At 49.1% G+C, this 19,342-nt stretch overlaps 1 protein-coding gene across 16 annotated transcripts in view; it reads left to right on the top strand.

Annotated features, from left to right (window-relative positions):
* The window catches only part of DLG4 (discs large MAGUK scaffold protein 4), a 118,623-nt gene that overhangs the window by 78,261 nt on the left and 21,020 nt on the right, over nt 1-19,342 (top strand). Inside the window, exon 1 of one of the 16 annotated variants that reach the window (XM_033170997.1) lies at nt 3,773-3,806. The exons of 12 other annotated variants lie outside the window; for them this stretch is intronic. Coding sequence is in view for 2 of the 4 variants with exons in the window: in XM_033170993.1 (XP_033026884.1) it covers nt 4,702-4,791 (90 nt within the window). In the remaining 2 variants the exon portion in view is untranslated. Of the gene's footprint in view, nt 1-3,772; nt 3,807-4,560; nt 4,792-12,144; nt 12,449-19,342 lie in introns of those variants that run through there. 3 more of the 16 variants (XM_033170993.1, XM_033170994.1, XM_033170996.1) reach the window with 3 other exon arrangements.

The raw sequence follows: 19,342 nt of genomic DNA, 5'->3' as shown, positions 1-19,342 counted from the left end.
TGGATTGTGTCTAATGTAATGTGGCCACAGCTTCCCCAACCTTTGGTGGGATCAAATGGGATGCAGATTAAATGGGAGGGCGTGCCCATTCTGAAAGACTCAGAATCAGGAAATCGTGCCTAAAATGTGGAAGCTGTTTCCCGATGCCTCCAGAGCTAAAGTCTGTACTTAGCTGGACTGTGGAACTCCCTGGCACAAGGAAACCGCTGCACCAAAGAATTAAGCCATTTCCACAGAGGGATTAGACAGCCGCATAAAATGCTATCAGTGTTTACCAGCCTATATTGTACCTATTCTCCAGATGTTGCCATTTTGTGGTTGACTCTGCCCCTTGCACCACCATTTTGTGACTGGTCACAAGCAGACCCAGGGAGCAGTGGGGTAGAGTAGAACTTTTCAATAACCTGTCCCTTGCTCTAAAATATACCAAGTTTGTACTTCCTACAGACATGATAATGCCTTTAGTTGTGGTTTAAAACCCTAAAACAGTCTCTCACAGCTGGATAAATCTTTACTATGAGCGATTTTAATTATCTTATATGTAAATCGCTTTGAGACGGCGGGTTAGAAGACAATTAATAAATTCTAGTAATGATAATGACAACCAATAAACCTTCAATGGAGAATTCAAGATCCTTTTGTTAGTCAAACTCTTCTGGGTGCAGGGGTTAGTGGGCAGTGGGAGAGGAAGCCTCCTAGCAGAGGCCAATGGGAGCAGAGGCACTTGGGTGTGGGGCAGAATTTCTTGCAGGAGGTTGGAAGAGGATATACCAGAATCCAAGAGGTTTGGGGCAGGGTGAGGGTAGGGAGTGCTGCTAGGTATTTCAAAGACTCTAAGCCCAGGTCTGTGGCAGAAATTACTTGCATTTGCTAATTCATATGTATGTATGCATTCAGGACAGATCCTGAAGTTGAGGCTCCAGTACTTTGGCCAACTCATGAGAAGGGAAGACTCCCTGGAAAAGACCCTGATGTTGGGAAAGATGGAGGGCACAAGGAGAAGGGGACGACAGAGGATGAGATGGCTGGACAGTGTTCTCAAAGCGACTAGCATGGGTTTGGCCAAACTGCGAGAGGCAGTGAAGGATAGGCGTGCCTGGCATGCTTTGGTCCATGGGGTCACGAAGAGTCAGACATGACTGAACGACTGAACAACAACAACAACAACAACAACATGTATGCAGTCACACACATTTGAAGGAAATAAGAGGAAATAAGATTCTCTGGTCCCAGGCCTCTGTTTATTGGCCCCTCTCTGCAAGTTAAGGGGCTGGGAGGGGCTGGAGTCTCACCTTTTGTTGGGGGTTCAGCACCCCAGTAAGCAAGGGTTCTTAAAAAAAATTAATGAAGGAGAGAAGGTGAAGGAGATCTGGGTCTGGTGCAGAGCCCGTGGGGCTCAGCCACCCCCTAACAGACGTGTATGTGAAAGCCAAGCATGGATGACTTGGCAGAAGAGATGGGGGAGGGGGGCTCAGCCACACTTCTTCTTGTGGCAATGGGGCTCCCTGTCCCTGCCACACACCACCCCACCCCAATAAGCGGGCCTCATGGTAACCTTGTGGTTCTGTGGGGAGGGCTGTAAGATCTGTGACACTCAGAGCACCTGCCTTGCGTGCAGAAGGTCCCGGGTTCAATCCCCAGTGGCATCTCCAGGTCGGGTTGGGAGAGACTCCCTGCCTGAATCTCTGGAGAGCCACTGCTGCTAGTCAGTGTAGACAAGACTAAGCTAGAAAACCTGGCTTCCCATGTTCTTCTCTATTCCAGCCCTTCATTCTGAACTACGAGGGCTAGAATCTTCCTGACAGTAAGAGCTGTTTGACAGTGGAATTTGCTGCCAAGGAGTGTGCTGGAGTCTCCTTCTTTGGAGGTCTTTAAGCTATGATTCTATGAATCTTGCTTTATTCTTAGGGGATTTGGCTGCAGCTCAGTAACAGAGCATCTGCTTTGCATGCAGGTCCCAGGTTCAATCCCCAACAGCACCTCCAGGTTGGGCTAGGAGAGGCTCCCTATCTGAAACCCCAGAGAGCCGCTGCTGCCAGTCAGAGTGGGAAATTCTGAGCTAGATGGACTCCAATGGTCTGACTAAAAATCAGCTTCCTTTGTTTCTTTCATTTTAAACCATGGAAACAACATAAAGGCTGTATGTGTTTGTTAATTCCCTCCCCCACTCCACAGGACTGTAACTCTGGCCCGATTTAGTCCTTGCAGCTGGCTTTAAGCCTTAGAAACCCATTGTCTTGTCTGACCCTTCAAGAGGCCTATAGAGAATATAGGAACATGGGGTCCTGGACGTGTGGGTTCCCCACCAGAGTCACAGTGTTCACAGCTGTTGGCTGGAGCTCACTGCACTACTAATTTCAACACATGCCTTATCCTAAACTGTAGGATTATGACTTTTTAAGGTTGCTAACACATCTTCTCTTTGGAGTGGGGAGAGTTCCTCCTGGGACAGAGCTGGGCCTGGCATGTGGTGTGGTGGGCGCAGATCTCATGGTGCTCATCGGATCACCCGCCCTCACCTTTCTCCAGGGGACTGTTGTGGTGCTTCTAATCCCATCAGAGAGGTGACCTAAGAGGCCTGTCCTGACAGAAGCCTCCTCCTCCCAATCCAATTAACCTGAGCGCCAGACCAAGGGCTGACAGAGGGCGTGAGGAGGAGGAGGGAGAAAGAGCCACTAGGGGGTGCTGTGCTGCAGGCTAGAGCAAGGGATATTTAACAGCGTCTTTTTGGCAGAGCTGCATCGTTGGGGCTCAGTGAGAGCCTGCCGTGGTTGTGCAAAGCTCACTGCAGCAAGGTTTCCGCCATCCTTGCACTTTTTAAGCAGGTATCCGCCCCCTGCAAAAACCCTTTCGCTGATAACTAGGAGGCCTCTTATTTCCCCCCTTCTTTCAGCTTCTACCCCTTATTCTTCTTCCTTTCTCGCTGCCTCCAGGAAAAGCCCCACTGTCGCTTAGCACCCCAAAGTGCCTTGCAGCGTGATAAAGGCGCCACCTGGTGGCTTCTCTTGACACCTGCAGCTCCACAAGGACATGGTCTCGTTCTGTTCCAGAACTCAGGAGTTCTGCCCCTTCCCCTCCCCCACACCTCCCCATTTTTCCCAATCTAAGCAGAACTCCACTTTGTATCCAGAAAACCTGGGGTTGGGCTCTCTCCAACCCCATACTGCCCCAGAGAAACAAGGGACGTTCCCTTCCTAAGGAGCCCGGGGTTCTGGAACATCTCTTTTGTTAACCCATTGTGCGTGCCCCGTTCTTCCTCCGGATTTTTCCTGCTCTTCGCCCTTTCGCCTCTTTGCTCTCCCTTCCCAAAGAATCCAGGAGACCTTGCTCCCATAATAATAATAATAATAATAATAATAATAATAATAATATGCTTCTTGGGAGAACCCAAGAGTCAAAGCTCCCAGCTCTCCCCTAACCCCTCCCAGCTCCCCTCTGCCCTAACCTACTCTGCTCTCTTGAGAACCCAGGCGTCCTGGCGTCTTTCCCCAGCGCGTCCCCCCCCCCCACCTCCACACACCACACACACACACGCACACACACCGGAAGTCCAGGTGCCTCCCCCTTTCCCGTTTTCTGCCAGCCTGATGAACGATGCTCAAGAGGGATGGAGCCCCTCAACCCCGCTAGCTTTTCCCCCGTTCCCCCGCTCCAAAAGCCAAACCTGAGCCCAACCACCCGGGACCAGCAAGGGAGAGCGGGGGACCATTGCCTTCTACTAGCAAGGGAGGAATAGCAACAAGACTCCATCATTTCCAGAGGAAAAACCTCCTTTCTTCGCCGCTGTGCCTCCTTGGCCCCATCAGGCACGTAGAACCCGAACCCGGCTCCATCTGGGCAGCCGTCTGCCTCTCCATCCGCTGCGAGCGAAGGAGAGGGGGGGAGGCATTCTGCGTGAGTGTGAGTGTGCGTATGTGTGTGTGTGTGTGGAGCGGCGGGGGGGGGGGGAAGAAGCTCAGGGATGCTGGGAGTCACAAACAGCCTTTAGCCCCGAAGGGAGGGGGTGCAAACAGTGCTTTCTGGCAGGGGTGGATCGGGCCCCTTGCCCATCCGTGGTCCCCCCAAAGGTGAGCGGAGAGGGATTGCCGGCATCCATCCGCTGGCCTCCAAATCTATTCCTCCCTCGGTGGAAATTTCCTATTCCACCTGTTTTTCTTTTCCTTCCCTTCCCCTCCTCCTTCCCCCTCCCTCTTTTTTCTTCTTCTCCACCCCCCCACCCTTCTCATTGAATTCTTTCTGGCCCATTGAGCACACAGAGAGAGGGAGATTGTTTGGCTTCCCTCCCTGCATCTTTTCCGTCCACCTGACGGGGAGCAAGCGAAGGAGGCAGAGAGCGTGAGGGTGGCATGATGATGGTGGTGAGGACGGGAGGGTCCTAAGCAGCCTGCTTGCTCCTTCCACCTCCTTCTGCCAGAGGGGGACATTGTGCCCCCCACCCCATCAAGAGAGAGAGGCGGGTCTGCATCCCGGCAGAGGGGAGCCGAGAAAGGGGGCACAGGGGGAACAATGCCCCCTTTCCCCTAATATTTGCCTGGTGAATTTAGAACCCCCCCTCCTAAAATATATTTTGGTCTTGCTCTGCCAGTTTAGGTGGTCTTAAAAGGAAAATATTGGGGGAGGTATACAAAGCACTTGAAGGGGGCATTCTCCCTGTTTGTCCACCCTCCTGCCACCCTCTGGAGCGTCGCCCCAGGGGGCATCATGTTTGTGTCCGTGTGGTATGCCAAGAAAATGGGGCGAAGGTTTATTAGCAACGTCCGGAAGGCGAAGAGGCAAAGGCACCTGCTCACGGTACGGGGTTTGGGGGGGAGCGGGCTGGAGGGGGAGCACCCCTGTCATGTCATTGGAGTGGGTGGGATGGGTGAGCATGGGGGAATCTCAGTTTTGCTTGGGAAGGGCGTATCAGCAGCCTGGAGGAATAGTGAGGGGGCTGGAGGAGGGGAAAGGGTGGAGTTAGGGGTCTCTGTGGAGTTTGGGGTTAAAAAGTGGGGCATGGTTCAAAGCCACTAGGGCTTCAGCTTGTATTTTAGGGGGGTGTGCAAGCCAGATAGTTTGGGGTGGGGGAAAGTAAGAAATTGGTTGGAGGAAGGAACAGGGTACTTTTTTGGGGGGGGAGACGGAGTTCCAGGCGCAAGGGGGAGAGACAGGGTGTGACATGATAGGGACTTCAGAGGAGAGTGAAAAGGGGCAATGGTGGGACCTAGGACTCGTGGGTTGGGGGGGGTTGAGGGGGAGGTGTGCCTATGGGAAGGGAGCCAGGACTCCAAGGCTAATTAGGGGAGGTGAATTTTTTATTTGCTCCTGGGGTTGATTGGGTTCCAAGACAGCAAGTGAGTGGGAGGTAGCCCGGACACCTGGGTTTTCTGGGAGGTCTCAGCTCCATGGGGCAGGATGGGGGCGGCTTTGGGGTAGTGGTGGTAAACAAATGGTTGTCTGTCTGCGTGGGTGGGTGGGAACAGACACAAGGCAGAACGTCCTTTTCCTCTCAGCCCATCTGGCTCTCCTCTCTGGGCCCAGACCCATAGATGGCCTTGTCCGTAAAATTTTCCCCCACCTAATAAATGATACAAGGATTCACAGGGGTGCAGGATAAGATGGCTGGGAAGGAGATTAAAGTCAGGAGTGGGGCAGGATTTGAGGGTCTTAGCCTTAGGGTTCTGGAAAGTCTGTATTGGAGGGGTGTCCCTGTGGTTGATTGAGTTGGAATGCAAGGAGATTAAGAGGGGCTGGAAGAGAAGGGTCAGGGGGCTTAAAGATAGCCAGGGCATTGGGGGTGTGGGTCATGAGGGGCTGTAGATGTTCTTCAGAAGCCCCATCTCATCTGGAACTCAAAGTGGGGTGGGAGGGTCTGTGAATAAACTAACCATGACTGGGATTTTTCTGGAAAGGATAGAAAATGAAAATTTGTGATCTGAACAACAGAATATTGGGGTGCAGGGTATTTATATGTGTGTCTGACTAGATGTGGATGGGTTGCAAGGGGTCCCCCCAGGAAAAGCACAGTTCATCTCCCAGATAATTATCTAGGGTTGGATGATTTGGGGTGGGGGTGGGGAGTAGCCCTTTGGCCAAGAATATTGGGGGGGGGGTCAGGATTAGAGTACTGTCAGCCCTTTCAGTTCCCTTTAGGATCTATGTGAACGAGGCAGTGTATGTGTATATATATGAGTGTGTTGGGGGAGCAGGGGAGGGGGGAGGTTGTGCGTCAGCTTTATAGACAGATGGCGTCAGTGTTTATACTGTAAATTTTCCTGAGTTATGAATGGGAGAGTGAAGAAGGACTTTCATGACTTGGGTTCCTGATCAGTTCAGTTTGTTTTTTGTGTGGTTTGCTTTTTAATAAAGGGGGGAGGGGGGTCAAAGATCCACCCTTCCCCTCTAGTCCCCTTTTGTAGGAGCATTGCAGTTGTTGTTTTTTTGAAAGGTGAATGAATCCTAGCATCTGATCCCTGTGTGTTACACTCATCCTTGGGCTGCCACCCCCAAACTAGACTGCTGCCCCAGCTTGACCCTGCCTGTCAGGACTACAACTAGTTGTGTTGTCCCCATCCCAACTTAATTTAGGTCCTCCCTATCCAGGCTTCCCATCCCCCACAAGGCTCCTAGCAAGACTGCAGTGGCCGCCACCACAATGTTCCTTCTGGAAACTGCATTGCCTCTTGTTGTTGTGGCCTTTTCTAGATCCCTCCATGCCCAGCTGGCAGGGCCGGCTCTGGATCCCGAAGGAGGGTGCATTTAGAAGATTAAAGGCCCCAAATTTGCCTTGGCAGACCTTCCCTGGGATTGCTGCATCGCCTGGCAGGGGGATGGACGCAGCTGCGGGAGGCCTGCTCTGTGGAGATGTGTGTGTGCGGTGGGGGGAGAAGGGCAGCCGTCCTTAAAGGAGGCCTTTTGCCTGCTGGAGCTAGGAATTTGGTCCTTGACACAACTGTTGCCCATGACTCAAGCAGAATCCAGGGGTTTACCTGCTTGTTTATGGGTGCAGGGAGAGCTATGAGGTTTTTTTTTGGGGGGGGGTAGTATTGGTGCCCTGTGAATGCTACTTTAAAATACAGCCATCTTGACACAGGAGACCCTTGTTCGGGATGCTACCTCTCACCCCACCCCACCCAGTTTTATACACCTAACCCTACGTTCTCTTTCTGGGTCTTAGACCTGGTGCTGATGTTGTGACATGTGGATAATGCTCCCCTCTCCTATGGCATTTGCAGAGTAATCGGAGGACTGGGGAAATGTGGAAGGAAGGAGGGGGCAGAACTCTGGCAGATAAGCTGCCTTGCATGCAGAAGGCACCAGATTCAGTTCTTGGCATTTCCTGGGTGGGCTGTGAATGAATGTCCCCTGCCCAAGACTCTGGAGAGCCACAGCTTGTCAGCGTAGATTATACAGCGCTAGATGGACCCCAAGGGTCTGACTCAGTATAAGGTAGCTTCTTAGATTCCTATTACTTTAGACCCCTTCTGCACTATACCTTTAAAGCACTGTCATTCTTCTTTAAACAGTCATGGCTTCCCCCGCAAAATCCTGGAAACTTTGTTAAGGGTGCCGAGAGTAGTTAGGAGACCCCTGTTCCACTCACAGAGCTACAAATCTCAGAGTGGCTTAACCGTCAATCCCACTTCCCTGGGAATGCTGAGGATTGTAGATTTGGGAGGAGAATAGAGGTTTCATACCAATTCTCAGCACCCTTAACAAACCACAGCTCCCAGAAATATTCACTGGAAGCTATGTCTTTTTAAACTGGTATCCTAGAGCTTTGCATTTACAGTGCTGGTGGGGCTGTAGCTCAGTGGTAGAGCAGCTGCTTTGCATGCAGAAGGTCCCAGGTTCAGTTCCCAGCAATGTCTCCAAGTATGGGTTGGGAATGTCCCCTGTCTGAAACCCTGAAGAGCTACTGCCAGTGAGAGTTGGCAATACTGAGCTGGATGGACGAGAGTTCTGACTTTGTATAAGGCACCTTCTGATATTCCGAGCAGTGTTAGAAACTGGGATATGAAAGCTAGGAGCTAAATGGCACCTTAAACCTAGGTTATGGGCACAACAATGGAATGTCTAGGCACACTTTTTATAACAAGAATGTTGTTGTTCTTTAGTCGTTTACTTGTGTCCGACTCTTTGTGACCCCTTGGACCAGAGCACGCCAGGCACCCCTATCCTCCACTGCCTCCTGCAGTTTGGCCAAACTCATGCTAGTCGCTTCGAGAACACTGTCCAACCATCTCGTCCTCTGCCGTCCCCTTCTCCTTGTGCCCTCCATCTTTCCCAACATCAGGGTCTTTTCCAGGGAGTCTTCTCTTCTCATGAGGTGGCCAAAGTCTTGGAGCCTCAACTTCAGGATCTGTCCTTCCAGTGAGCACTCAGGGCTGATTTCCTTCAGAATGGATAGGTTTGGTCTTCTTTCAGTCCATGGGACTCTCAAGAGTCTCCTCCAGCACCATAATTCAAAAGCATCCATTCTTCGGCGATCAGCCTTCTTTATGGTCCAGCTCTCACTTCCATACATCACTACTGGGAAAGCCATAGCTTTAACTATACGGACCTTTGTCGGCAAGGTGATTTCTCTGGTTTTTAAGATGCTGTCAAGGTTTGTCATTGCTTTTCTCCCAAGAAGCAGGCGTCTTCTAATTTCGTGACTGCTGTCACCATCTGCATTGATCATGGAACCCAAGAAAGTAAAATCTCTCCCTGCCTCCATTTCTTCCCCTTCTATTTGCCAGGAGGTGATGGGACCAGTGGCCATGATCTTAGTTTTTTTTTATGTTGAGCTTCAGACCATATTTTGCGCTTTCCTCTTTCACCCTCATTAAAAGGTTCTTTAATTCCTCCTCACTTTCTGCCATCAAGGTTCCTATGCAATTTTTTTTTTTTTTACAGCATTGGACTTTCCTTTCACTTCCAGGCATATCCGCAACTGAGCAACCTTTCGGCTTTGGCCCAGCCGCTTCCATCAGCTCTGAATCTACTTGTACTTGTCCTCCGCTCTTCCTCAGTAACATGTTGGACACCTTCCAACCTGAGGGGCTCATCTTCCAGCGTCATAACTTTTATATGCCTGTTGTCCTTGTCCATGGAGTTTTCTTGGCAGGGATACTGGAGTGGCTTGCTGGTTCCTCCTCCAGGTGGATCACGTTTGGTCAAAACTCTCCACTATGGCCTGTCCATCTTGACCTGTCCATAAAAATACAAAGCTGAAAACGAATGACCTGCAGCTAAATTATTATGTTCATTTTTCATTTGGTCTAGTCCTTCCCTGCCCAACCCCTAATATTCTGAAGAGGGTCTCTTCTCCATTCTTCAGAGAGTAGCTGGAAGTGAGGAGGCAGAAAAAGGTCCTCTTTTCCTTCCACTCTGCAGTTTTAATCTGAAATCTTAGGCAGTACTGCACCCAAAGCTCAGAAACTGCTCACTCTAATGAAATTCCCTGTCACAAAATGTGCCTAGAACAACGGGAGTTTTGAACACTGATTCCAAGCTTTAATCTGGACACATGATTCTGTTACTTGTATTTTTGTAAATATAATTTGATTTTGTTTGTTTGTTTTAACAGTGATATTTCTTTATATATTTTTAGCTGGCTTGTGGGTTTTAGCTATATTTTTGCCTATAATTTTATCTGCACGTAGCTTGGAGAGCTTTTTAGATCAAACGGTTTATCCATTTTCTTAATAAAGCGATGCTTTTCTAAAAAATCCCCTGCATCTCCAGGGTTGCTGTTGTTGTTTGAGTAATAAAAGCATCAAGTAGGAGGTGATGGGGAAAAGCTCTCCCCCCTCTCTCTGCCAGAGACCCTTCAGGACTCAGAAGGGCTTCCATTCAGAGATGAATCAGAGTTATTCCTACTTTATACCTTCCCTGAGATTGCATCAGTTACATTTGTGAACAGGAAAGCTGCCATGAGGGCCTAGTGCAGGAAGTTGTGGCTGAAGATTTTGTGTGTGTTTCCAACACACACACACACACACACACACACACACACACACACACACACTCTAAGGGTTCTCAACTCGCATCATCCTTGGCCATCCTGAGGCTGGGCTGGTGGGGCCTGTAGTCTGTGAACATCTTAGTGTCCATGTCGTGGAACGCTGGATAGTATTGAGCTAGAACTGGGGAGATGTAGGTTCCATTCCTCACTCAGTCATGAAGCGACCTTGGGCCAGGTGTGCTCTTTCTCTCTTTTACCCTAGCCTACCTTACAGGGTTGTTTTTGAGGATCAAAATGGAGCAGAGCTGTATTCCATCTTAAGCACCTTGGAGGAAAGGTGGGATAAGTAACAGCAGCATAAGTGACCAAATGAATGAATGATAGTTTGCTTGGAGACAGTCAACATGTTTGTGGGCTAGACCTCTGTCTCTCCAAAGTCCCTTCACAGAAAAATTATGTTGGGCAGGGAGGGGGGAGAATTCCTGCGTATTTTTCTGGTTTTTATTTTTTTGGGGACAAAGGAACCATCATGCAAGGACTTTATCATCATGAGAACCAGGTGCTGAGACTGAAGTTGACTAGCTGCCGTAATGAGAACTAGAACTTTAGTGACAGTGCTGGAGTGTTTGCTTAATTTGGATCTCTGATATGCAACCTCTTTCAGGGGTAAGAGCAGAAGGCTTTGGATTTATTTGTTCAATAAGAAGAACCTGCTGGATCAGGCCAGTTGCCCATCTAGTCCAGCATCTTGTTCTCACACTGGCCAACCAGATGCCCATGGGAAACCCGTAAGCAGGATTGGAGCCCAAGAGCCCTCTCCCCTTCTGTGGTTTCTAGCAACTGGTATTCAGAAGTGTTGCTTCCTTCAGCTGTGACCTCAGAGCATAGCTCAGGAGTCCCCAAACTAAGGCCCAGGGACCGGATGCGGCCCAATCGCCTTCTAAATCCGGCCCGCGGATGGTCCAGGAATCAGCGTGTTTTTACATGAGTAGAATGTGTGCTTTTATTTTAAATGCATCTCTGGGTTATTTGTGGGGCATGGGAATTTGTTCATATATTTTTTTTCAAAATATAGTCCGGCCCCCCACAAGGTCTGAGGGACCATGTACCGGCCCCTTGCTGAAAAAGTTTGCTGACCCCTGGGATAGCTTTTGTGTCCAGTCCTTTTTTAAAGGCATCCAGGTTGGTGGCCACCACTGCCCCCTGCATGAGTGAGTTCCACAGTTTTTGCCATGCGTTGCAAAAAAAATATAGTCCGCCCCCCCCCACAAGGTCTGAGGGACAGTCGACTGGCCCCCTGGTGAAACAGTTTGAAGACCCCTGTCATTGTGGAATTTATCGGTAGCAGGCTAGAGTTGCGTGTTTCTGCTTGTCATTGGCTCTGGCGCCACCTGCTGTTGGCCTCCTAGCCTCCCACCCTTTGTTGTTGTTGTTGTTCAGTCGTTCAGTCGTGTCCGACTTCGTGACCCCATGGACCAGAGCACGCCAGGCCCTCCTGTCTTCCACTGCCTCCCGCAGTTTGGTCAGACTCATGCCAGTCGCTTCGAGAACACTGTCCAACCATCTCATCCTCTGTCGTCCCATTCTCCTTGTGCCCTCCATCTTTCCCAACATCAGGGTCTTTTCCAGGGAGTCTTCTCTTCTCATGAGGGGGCCCAAAGTCTTGGAGCCCCAAATCTTCCAGCGTTCAGCCTCATTGGTTGTCCACAAGTTCTAGTGCTGGGAGAAAATGAGAAAAACCTTTCCCAAGCCACTTTACGTTCCATCCTTGTAGGAGAATCTGCAGCTGCCACGCAGGTCTCCTCTAGGGTGGAGGTAGCCGGTTTATACAAAGCTTTTGATGCAGCTGCTGCTGCTGGCATAGACGGGTGGGTGGAGGGGTAACCAGAGAGGGGGGAGGCTACCATTAAAAAAAAAGAAAGTTAATGAAATGAAATGAAACTTGTCATGTCTTCAGAACAGAACAAGGCAGCCCTCATTAGCAGCTGTAAATAATTCATGCCAAGGCTCCGTTTGGAGCGAAGCGGATTTACTGCCTCCCCACCCCTCCCTGCTGTTCTTCTCTCCGAAGAAGGAAAAGTGGGTTGCGGGCAGAAAGACTTTTTAAAAATACACCCCCAGGAGATCCAGGGGGCGGTGTTTCTAGAGGGCGGTGCAGCCGGGGAGAGGGGGAGAGGAGGCTGAGAACGAAAGGTCCCTCTTGAGTTTTCTTCTCCGACCTTGGATGCTGCGAGAGTGATGTAACTCCTTAAAATCTGGGCCTCCCCGTGGCCCAAAAAGCACAGCCACATGGGGGAAGGGTGCCAGCCGCCCTGCCCCTGATCTCCACATGGTCAGCCTTCCTTCCGCATGGCAGACCCTGCAGCCCTGATTCCCCCTATTTGCTCTCTTCCTGCCTGCCCTGGTTTTAAAATGAAAGTCCTAGAAAATGCGATTGCACAGTAGGATACTTCTGAGCATGTTCAGAATGCTTTTTTTCTTGTGAAGCTGCAGAGCTCCCCGTCCATCTTCAGGAATGTACAGGTGAGATGAGAAGGGATTTCTGGCTGGCTTCTACCTACTTTCTTTTTTTAAAAAAGAGAAATTGAATGTGAGGATTAAAGGCTGTGGGTATTGACTGTAGAATGGTTAATGGTTCCAGGGGTATCTATATGGCTTTTTATCAGTTCCTTGGGCAGGTTTTTTTTTTCCTTTTACATAAAGGAAAGGTAAAGGAAGGTTTCCTTCACCCACCGCTGACCTCAATACTGACTTCATCGTGATTAGCTCCTGTGGTCTGCTCTGCATTAAGAGGCATTAAATCTCTTTTCTCTTCTGGCACTTTTAAGCTGTTGGTGTAATTGAACTATAATATATGCGTCCATCTGTGTGTTGTGCTGGTGCATCCTCCTGGTATATCTTTGTGTGTGTGGTTAACCTGTGTGTCGCCTGTGGCATCTCAAACACAGTAGAAAACTGTGTAAACAAATAACAGCAAATCCTTGCATGTAGAAACTTAGTGTGTCAGGGAGAAGTGTTCCAGTGTAGCCCTTCCCTAAGAAGCTGGTTATCTTGTGCTAGTGCACCCTCCAATTATATATATCTGTGTGCGCGCACGCATGCGCATCTGTGAGCTGCAGAGAGTGCTGCATCTAAGCTTCCAGTTCTCAGGAAGATGGTTAACCTGTGTGCGGCCTGCAGCATCTCACATGCAGCTGAACACCTCTGTGTAAAAAAAAACCTACCGGCAAATCCCTGCATGCAGAAGCTTAGTATGTCAGCGAAATGTATTCCAGCATAGCCTTTCCCTAAGATGCTAGTTACCTTTACACAGCAGGAACTTTCCGTACAGAGGGGAATATTCAGTTGTGAAAATCCCCATTTGCAGGTTGAAAGTGGTATTAATTAGATACAGGTTTATTCCTTCCGGGGGATCTAGACCAAACTGATTTTATTTTTTATTTTTTGCATGAGACAGCATTCTCCTGTTGCTTTGGACCACAACTCCTATCAGCTTCAGCCAGCAGGTTGCCTTAAATGCCCTTTAGCCCTTCTTTTGTCACTCTACAGCAGGGATAATCAGGGGTGATGTGAGTTGTAGTCTAGCAACATCTGGAGAGCAATACTAGTATGCTTTGCACTTTCTAGTCTTAGCCTACATGTGACATCCAGCATAGCCTCCACTTACACATAATATCTAGCATAGCTCATCTCTCTCCTCACCCTGAGATTCATGAAAACACATCTTCAAACCGTGCTGGTCAGGGCTGATGGGATTCATAGTCCCCCCCCAAAAGCTGGGCAGCAGTGAAGGTTGATATAAGATTTGCGGCATAGGCCTCGCAGGTGTGTGTGACTTAGGGATACAGAAGATTCCTGTACACAGAGCTTTGGAGACCTAGGTGTCCTTGTGCTGACGCCATCTTCTTCTGATATTGGCACCATGTTTGTTCAGCTCTGTGCCCGCTGCTTCTTGTGGCATGGCCGGTGTTCCTTGGGACTGTGTGTGTGGGCGTTCTTAGCCTCTTGTGCGCTCAGCCTCTTTGCAGCTGTCGGTCGGGGAGCCACACAATGCCTCTCGTTCTCAGGGCCATGCATTTGTAGCGCACCTTGTGGCCCAGTGTGCTGTGCTGGTGCAGTGTGCGTCACTGATTGTGTGCTGGTGTGGAGCAGGGAGACGTGGCCTCTTGTGCAGCACCGCAACTCTTCTTTGGAGTAAGTGTGTGCTGTGTTGTTGCCTGGTTGCAGTAATTTACAGGCGATGTGTATTTCATGTTCAATGCCCTGGGGGCCATGCTTTGCTTGAGGATCTGTGCCGTTTGCATGCTCCTTGTATGAGCCAGATATCTGTGGGCTTCCTGTGTGTGCCTTACGTGTCTCCTGGTTTTGCGTGTGGTTTGTTTGTGTCTGTTTAGATGTCAACTTCCCTGAACCCACACACCCACACAACACACACACTGTGGACAGTTCAACATCAGCAATACCCTGGTATCCATCTCTGCGTTATTCTGCGCCATTCACAGCTAAATGTCCTGTATAATGTATGCTGATTAAGTCTGTGTTTGCATGTTTGTGCATAATTTATTCCATTACTGCAGATCATAGGAAGGAGTAAAGTGCTATCCAAGGTGCTGAAGTGTTCTCAGCCCCCAAGTTTTCAGATGTAACAAAGCAACCTACCAGTATTCTTAGGGGCTAGGAACTTGTTTTTTTTTTAAAAGAAAAGAAACTTGTGATTTCAAAGATAAAGAGCCCTGTTCCATGTGCCAGATTCTCCATCTGTGCAGCTTGATTGGGGAGCTTGCTGGATTTTGTAGATAACCCCCCTTTCATGATATAGGTGATCAGACTTACTTGCTGTGTGACACACATTTCAATGTGGGCCAGTGTGGTGTAGTGGTTAGTGCGTTATCAGACTAGGACCTTGGAGACCAGGGTTCAAATCCCCTATTCAGCCACATGAAGCTCACTGGGTGACGTTGGGCCAATCACTGCCTCTCAGTTCAGCCTACCTCACAGGATAGTTGTGAGGATAAAATGAGAACTATGTTTGCCACCTTGAGCTTCTTGGAGGAAATTAAACATAGTGAAAATGCAGACATCTTGTCACATAAATGCACGTGGTGGTGCTATTAAGGTGGGGCTTTGGGGTCCAGGGTTTCCATATCACATGTTGAAGTGACTACATATCTAAAGGAGGTGGCGCCTCACTTTTGCATGCAGTAGATCCAAGGTTTGATTGCTAGCATCCTAGGTAAAGTTGGGAATGTTCCCCATCTGAAATCCTGGAGAGTTGCTGCCAGTCAGTCCAGACAGTGCTGAGTTTGATTGACCAGGTGGTCTGACTCAAGCTTCACTAATGTTCTGTAGTCATTAAAGCAAGCCAAAGTGCACACTTCTGGAGTGGAAGCGCCTTAGCTCAGTAGTAGAGCATCTGCTTGGCACGCAAGGGGTCCCAAGTTCAATCCTGATGGCATATTCAGAAAGTTTTTTTTAAAAAGTTTAATGTTTCATTATGTTTTTATATATGTTGGAAGCTGCCCAGAGTGGCTGGGGCAACCCAGTAAGATGGGTGGGGAACAAATAACAAGAGTATTTTTATTATCATCATCATCTTTGGGTACGGGTTGGAGAAGCTCCTGTGTGAAATTCTGGAGAGACTTTGCCACTCAATGTAGGCAGCACTAAGCTAGATGGACTCCAATGGTCAGACTCCATACAAGGCAGCTTCCTATGTACCATTAAGTCTAAAATTACCTAACTGCACTCCTGAATACAGCCCCTCCCTCCCTCCCTCCCCCCTTCTCTCTCACTTGTATACAAATTGAGCAAGCTGCAGCTAAATGCACATGTTGCCCTCTCCAGCACAGACTCTCCTTGCAAACATGCATCACTGTGCTCAACCCCACGCCATAGTCTCTCTCTCTCTCTTTCCCTCTCCCTCTCCTCACACTCGCAGATTCATGCACATGCACGCCATTAATGCTCTGAGACAAACACATGCAAAGATCAGCCACACACACACGTGTGTGTGTGTGTGTGTGTGTGCTGTGTGTGAACATTTCCAGCTCTTCCACAAGCCTTCTCCCACACAGTTCCCTCTACCCAGCCACCCACATGCAGCTGCCAACCTGGCAGAGCCCACAGTACAGGAAGTTTCCCCCTCCTTCCTCCCACTCCTCCTGTATTGCCACAGACCCCAAGGGGACCCAGAGACGTCCTGGCATCCTCTCTGCCCTCACCTGTTAGATGCAGCCACTTTTCCTTCCCAGAGGGACCCATGAGCCCAGGGCTCCGGAATTCCTTACATCTAGCCTGCAACACCCTAATTATTTCAACTGGCTTCAAATTCCCCTACCTGGTTCCACCCCTCCTCAAGGTGGGGAGAAAACCCAGGGGATCTGCTCTCAGCGACCACCTATTCTTTCCTCATCAACTCACTAAGCTTCACTCTCCACTTGGGGCAAATAATTTTAAAAAGAATTGCTTCTTCCTTTTTTTAATTAAAAAAAAAATCTATATTTTCTCTTCTTTGACGGGAACCTCTGTTCTGCAAAAAGCAGTCAAATGGGGAAAGGGTGATAGGGCCTGGATCCTGGATTCCCTGGGCAAGGGGTGGGGTGTAAGCAGTTAAGGATGCAAGTGAACCAGCAGCCAGGACTCTCTTGGTTTAGGTCAGGGTTTCTCAAACATTTGCATTTGTTGACCCTTTGATAATCTTATAAAATTGCCACTGACCCCAACCCAAATTTGTAGGAATGTGAATGACAGTAAAGAAAGAATCAGTATTTAGAAATCACCAGTTACCATTACTAGGAATCATAACAAGGAAGTAAATCAAGTGAATATTTTAGCAATAAAAAGAAGCCTTGGCACAGAATACTGTTGTGCTGTGGAATCCTCTTATTCAGTGAAGAGATTCCTCACTGGTAAGGGAACTGCGCTCTGTACATGGCCAGGACGATTATTTCTGAGGTTCATAGTTCCTAATTATCCCCCCGCCCTGCTAAATGTCTTTCCACCAGGCCCTTTCAACCTCTAAAAGGTAAAGGTACCCCTGACCATTAGGTCAAGTCGCGGACGACTCTGGGGTTGCGGCGCTCATCTCACTTTACTGGCCGAGGGAGCCGGTGTACAGCTTCCGGGTCATGTGGCCAGCATGACTAAGCCGCTTCTGGCGAACCAGAGCAGCGCACGGAAACGCCGTTTACCTTCCCACCAGAGTGGTACCTATTTATCTACTTGCACTTTGACGTGCTTTCGAACTGCTAGGTTGGCAGGAGCAGGGACCGAACAACGGGAGCTCACCGTCTGTCGGCAAGCCCTAGGCTCTGTGGTTTAGACCACAGTGCCACCCGCATCCTCTAGGTCTTTGCAAAATGTGAAAGTGCCATTTTGCCCAATTGCATTGTGAGAAACTGGCCCACTCCCACTTTATAGTGCTTAACCAGCAATGCAAGTCATAGCAGTGACTGACATTTAGGAAAGCCAGAGCTAGCCCATTAGTCAAAAAGGTTAGAAGTGATGCACCCCATCAACTTCATGGTTCATTTCCCAAGCTTTCCCCCCTCCTTCTTCCCTCTGGTAGAGCACTGGCGAGTCTCCACAAAAGCAACAGATAGAAAGATAGCCACAAGGACAGGAGTTGGTTCCAGGTCTTACTTCATAACACCCCCCACCCATATGGCAACCCCACCCCCAGGTTTGAAAGCATGTAAAAACTATCCTTCGTTGTTACACCATTATTGCAGAGGGCAGGGCTGAATGGTATGTGAGTCTGGCACAGTCAGCCTGTATGTTGCGCCCATTTTGCTGGGAGGGGACAACAACAACAAGGACAGACTTGGAGTAATGTGCAATAACCCTGCAGTGTAGTCTGGCATCTGTATCCTGACAGACTGGGTTTTAAAAGTTTTTTTTTCAGGGAGGGCATGCTGTGAAGTTGATTGTACCAGCAGTGTGATTAATTGTTGATTTGTAGCAGCAATGCAATTAATTAAGGGCTGGAGGGAATGAAGGGATCCAGAGAGAGAAAAAAACGTAGGGTTGTTGTTTTTCCTCAGCTGCTGGTGGAAAGTAAACCAACTTGGTGTGTCCTTCTGGGGCTCAGGCTTTGGCTACCCCCTTGATCAGTGTGTATACAAGAAACTAGAGGCCTGTTCTCTGACGCTAGTTATATATAACAGGTATATACTTCCTGCCCCTCCCACCCCCCAGAAAAATTCCTGCAGGTGCCCTTATTGCTTGCCTGGAGGGTGAGTGGAGGGTCTCCCCATGAAATTTGTGAGAAAGTGGGGGCTTTGAGTGAGAGTGAAGTGTGTGTGTGTACACATGCGAGCATGCGCCTCTGAGTTAAGCATGCCCGTTTCCCAGGATGCCTTGCTGGCTGCTGGCTGAGCATTGGGGGTCATGAAAATTTGAAGAGGCTGAGATTAAAATGTGCCAGGGAAACCCGATTGCAGTCAAGCGTGGAGGAAGAGAACTGGCAGCCAGCGGTTGGGGGGGGGGGGAAGGACCTGAGCCAGCAAAAGGGCAAGCGTTGTTTGACTGGTGGAGAGAGGAGAGAGCCTGTCATCTTTTTAGATTGAGAAGCTTCAGTTTAGGCAGCCAGACCTTAGAAGAGGAGGGCTTCAACCTAGGACAGGTGAGTGGCTTTGCCATCCCTAGCCCCCGGGACTTCCCCTACCCTCTTTCCCTCAGCTGCTCATCTTGCCCCCACCCCCGACACTGCGTTGAATATTTCAGGCTTTTTGGAGCAGCTGGGAGGAATGGAATAAAAATAAAACAATTGCTGCAGTGGAACAGCCTTGATCCTTTCTCCCATTTCCAACTAGTCATGGGGCATATTATTATTATTATTATTATTATTATTATTATTATTATTATTATTATTATTAGTTTTCTGCCCTTCATCTGAAGATCAGAGGGTGGTTCATAACGTAAAAATGCAAAATGCGAATGCAAAATACATGATAAAACAAAAGCAAAACAAACCAACAACTCCCCTCCCACAGGCACATTTGGAAGGCCATAGAATGATAATCAGCCAAACCTCTATCTGGTTGGAGAGAAACGTTTTCGCTTGGTGCCTAAAGATATGGAATGAAGGCACCCGGCGAGCCTTCTTGGGGAGAGCATTCCACAAACGGGGAGCCGCCGCATAAAAGGCCAGTTCCTTTGCTTCCAGCTTTGTGACTCCTCTTGTGGGAGAGGCACCCAAAGAAGGGCCTCAGGTGATCATCACAGGGAGAGGTGGTCCTTGCGGTATTGCAGTCCTGGCTGGCCCCATTTGTTTTTTTGGGGGGTCAGCATTTAGGGCACCCTAAAAAGCAAACCGACACCAACCATGTTAACAAAATTAGATATCTGTCCAGATGCAATACCCAGGTGCACAAACAGCCTCTTTTACAAGTTCAGGGTCTCAGAGTTCTGTGGTTT

Source organism: Lacerta agilis, chromosome 14 (genome assembly GCF_009819535.1).
Source record: "Lacerta agilis isolate rLacAgi1 chromosome 14, rLacAgi1.pri, whole genome shotgun sequence".
Classification (NCBI taxonomy): Eukaryota; Metazoa; Chordata; class Lepidosauria; order Squamata; family Lacertidae; genus Lacerta; species Lacerta agilis.
Note: the sequence above shows the minus strand (reverse complement) of the source record. Positions and strands in the feature narration are given on the sequence as shown.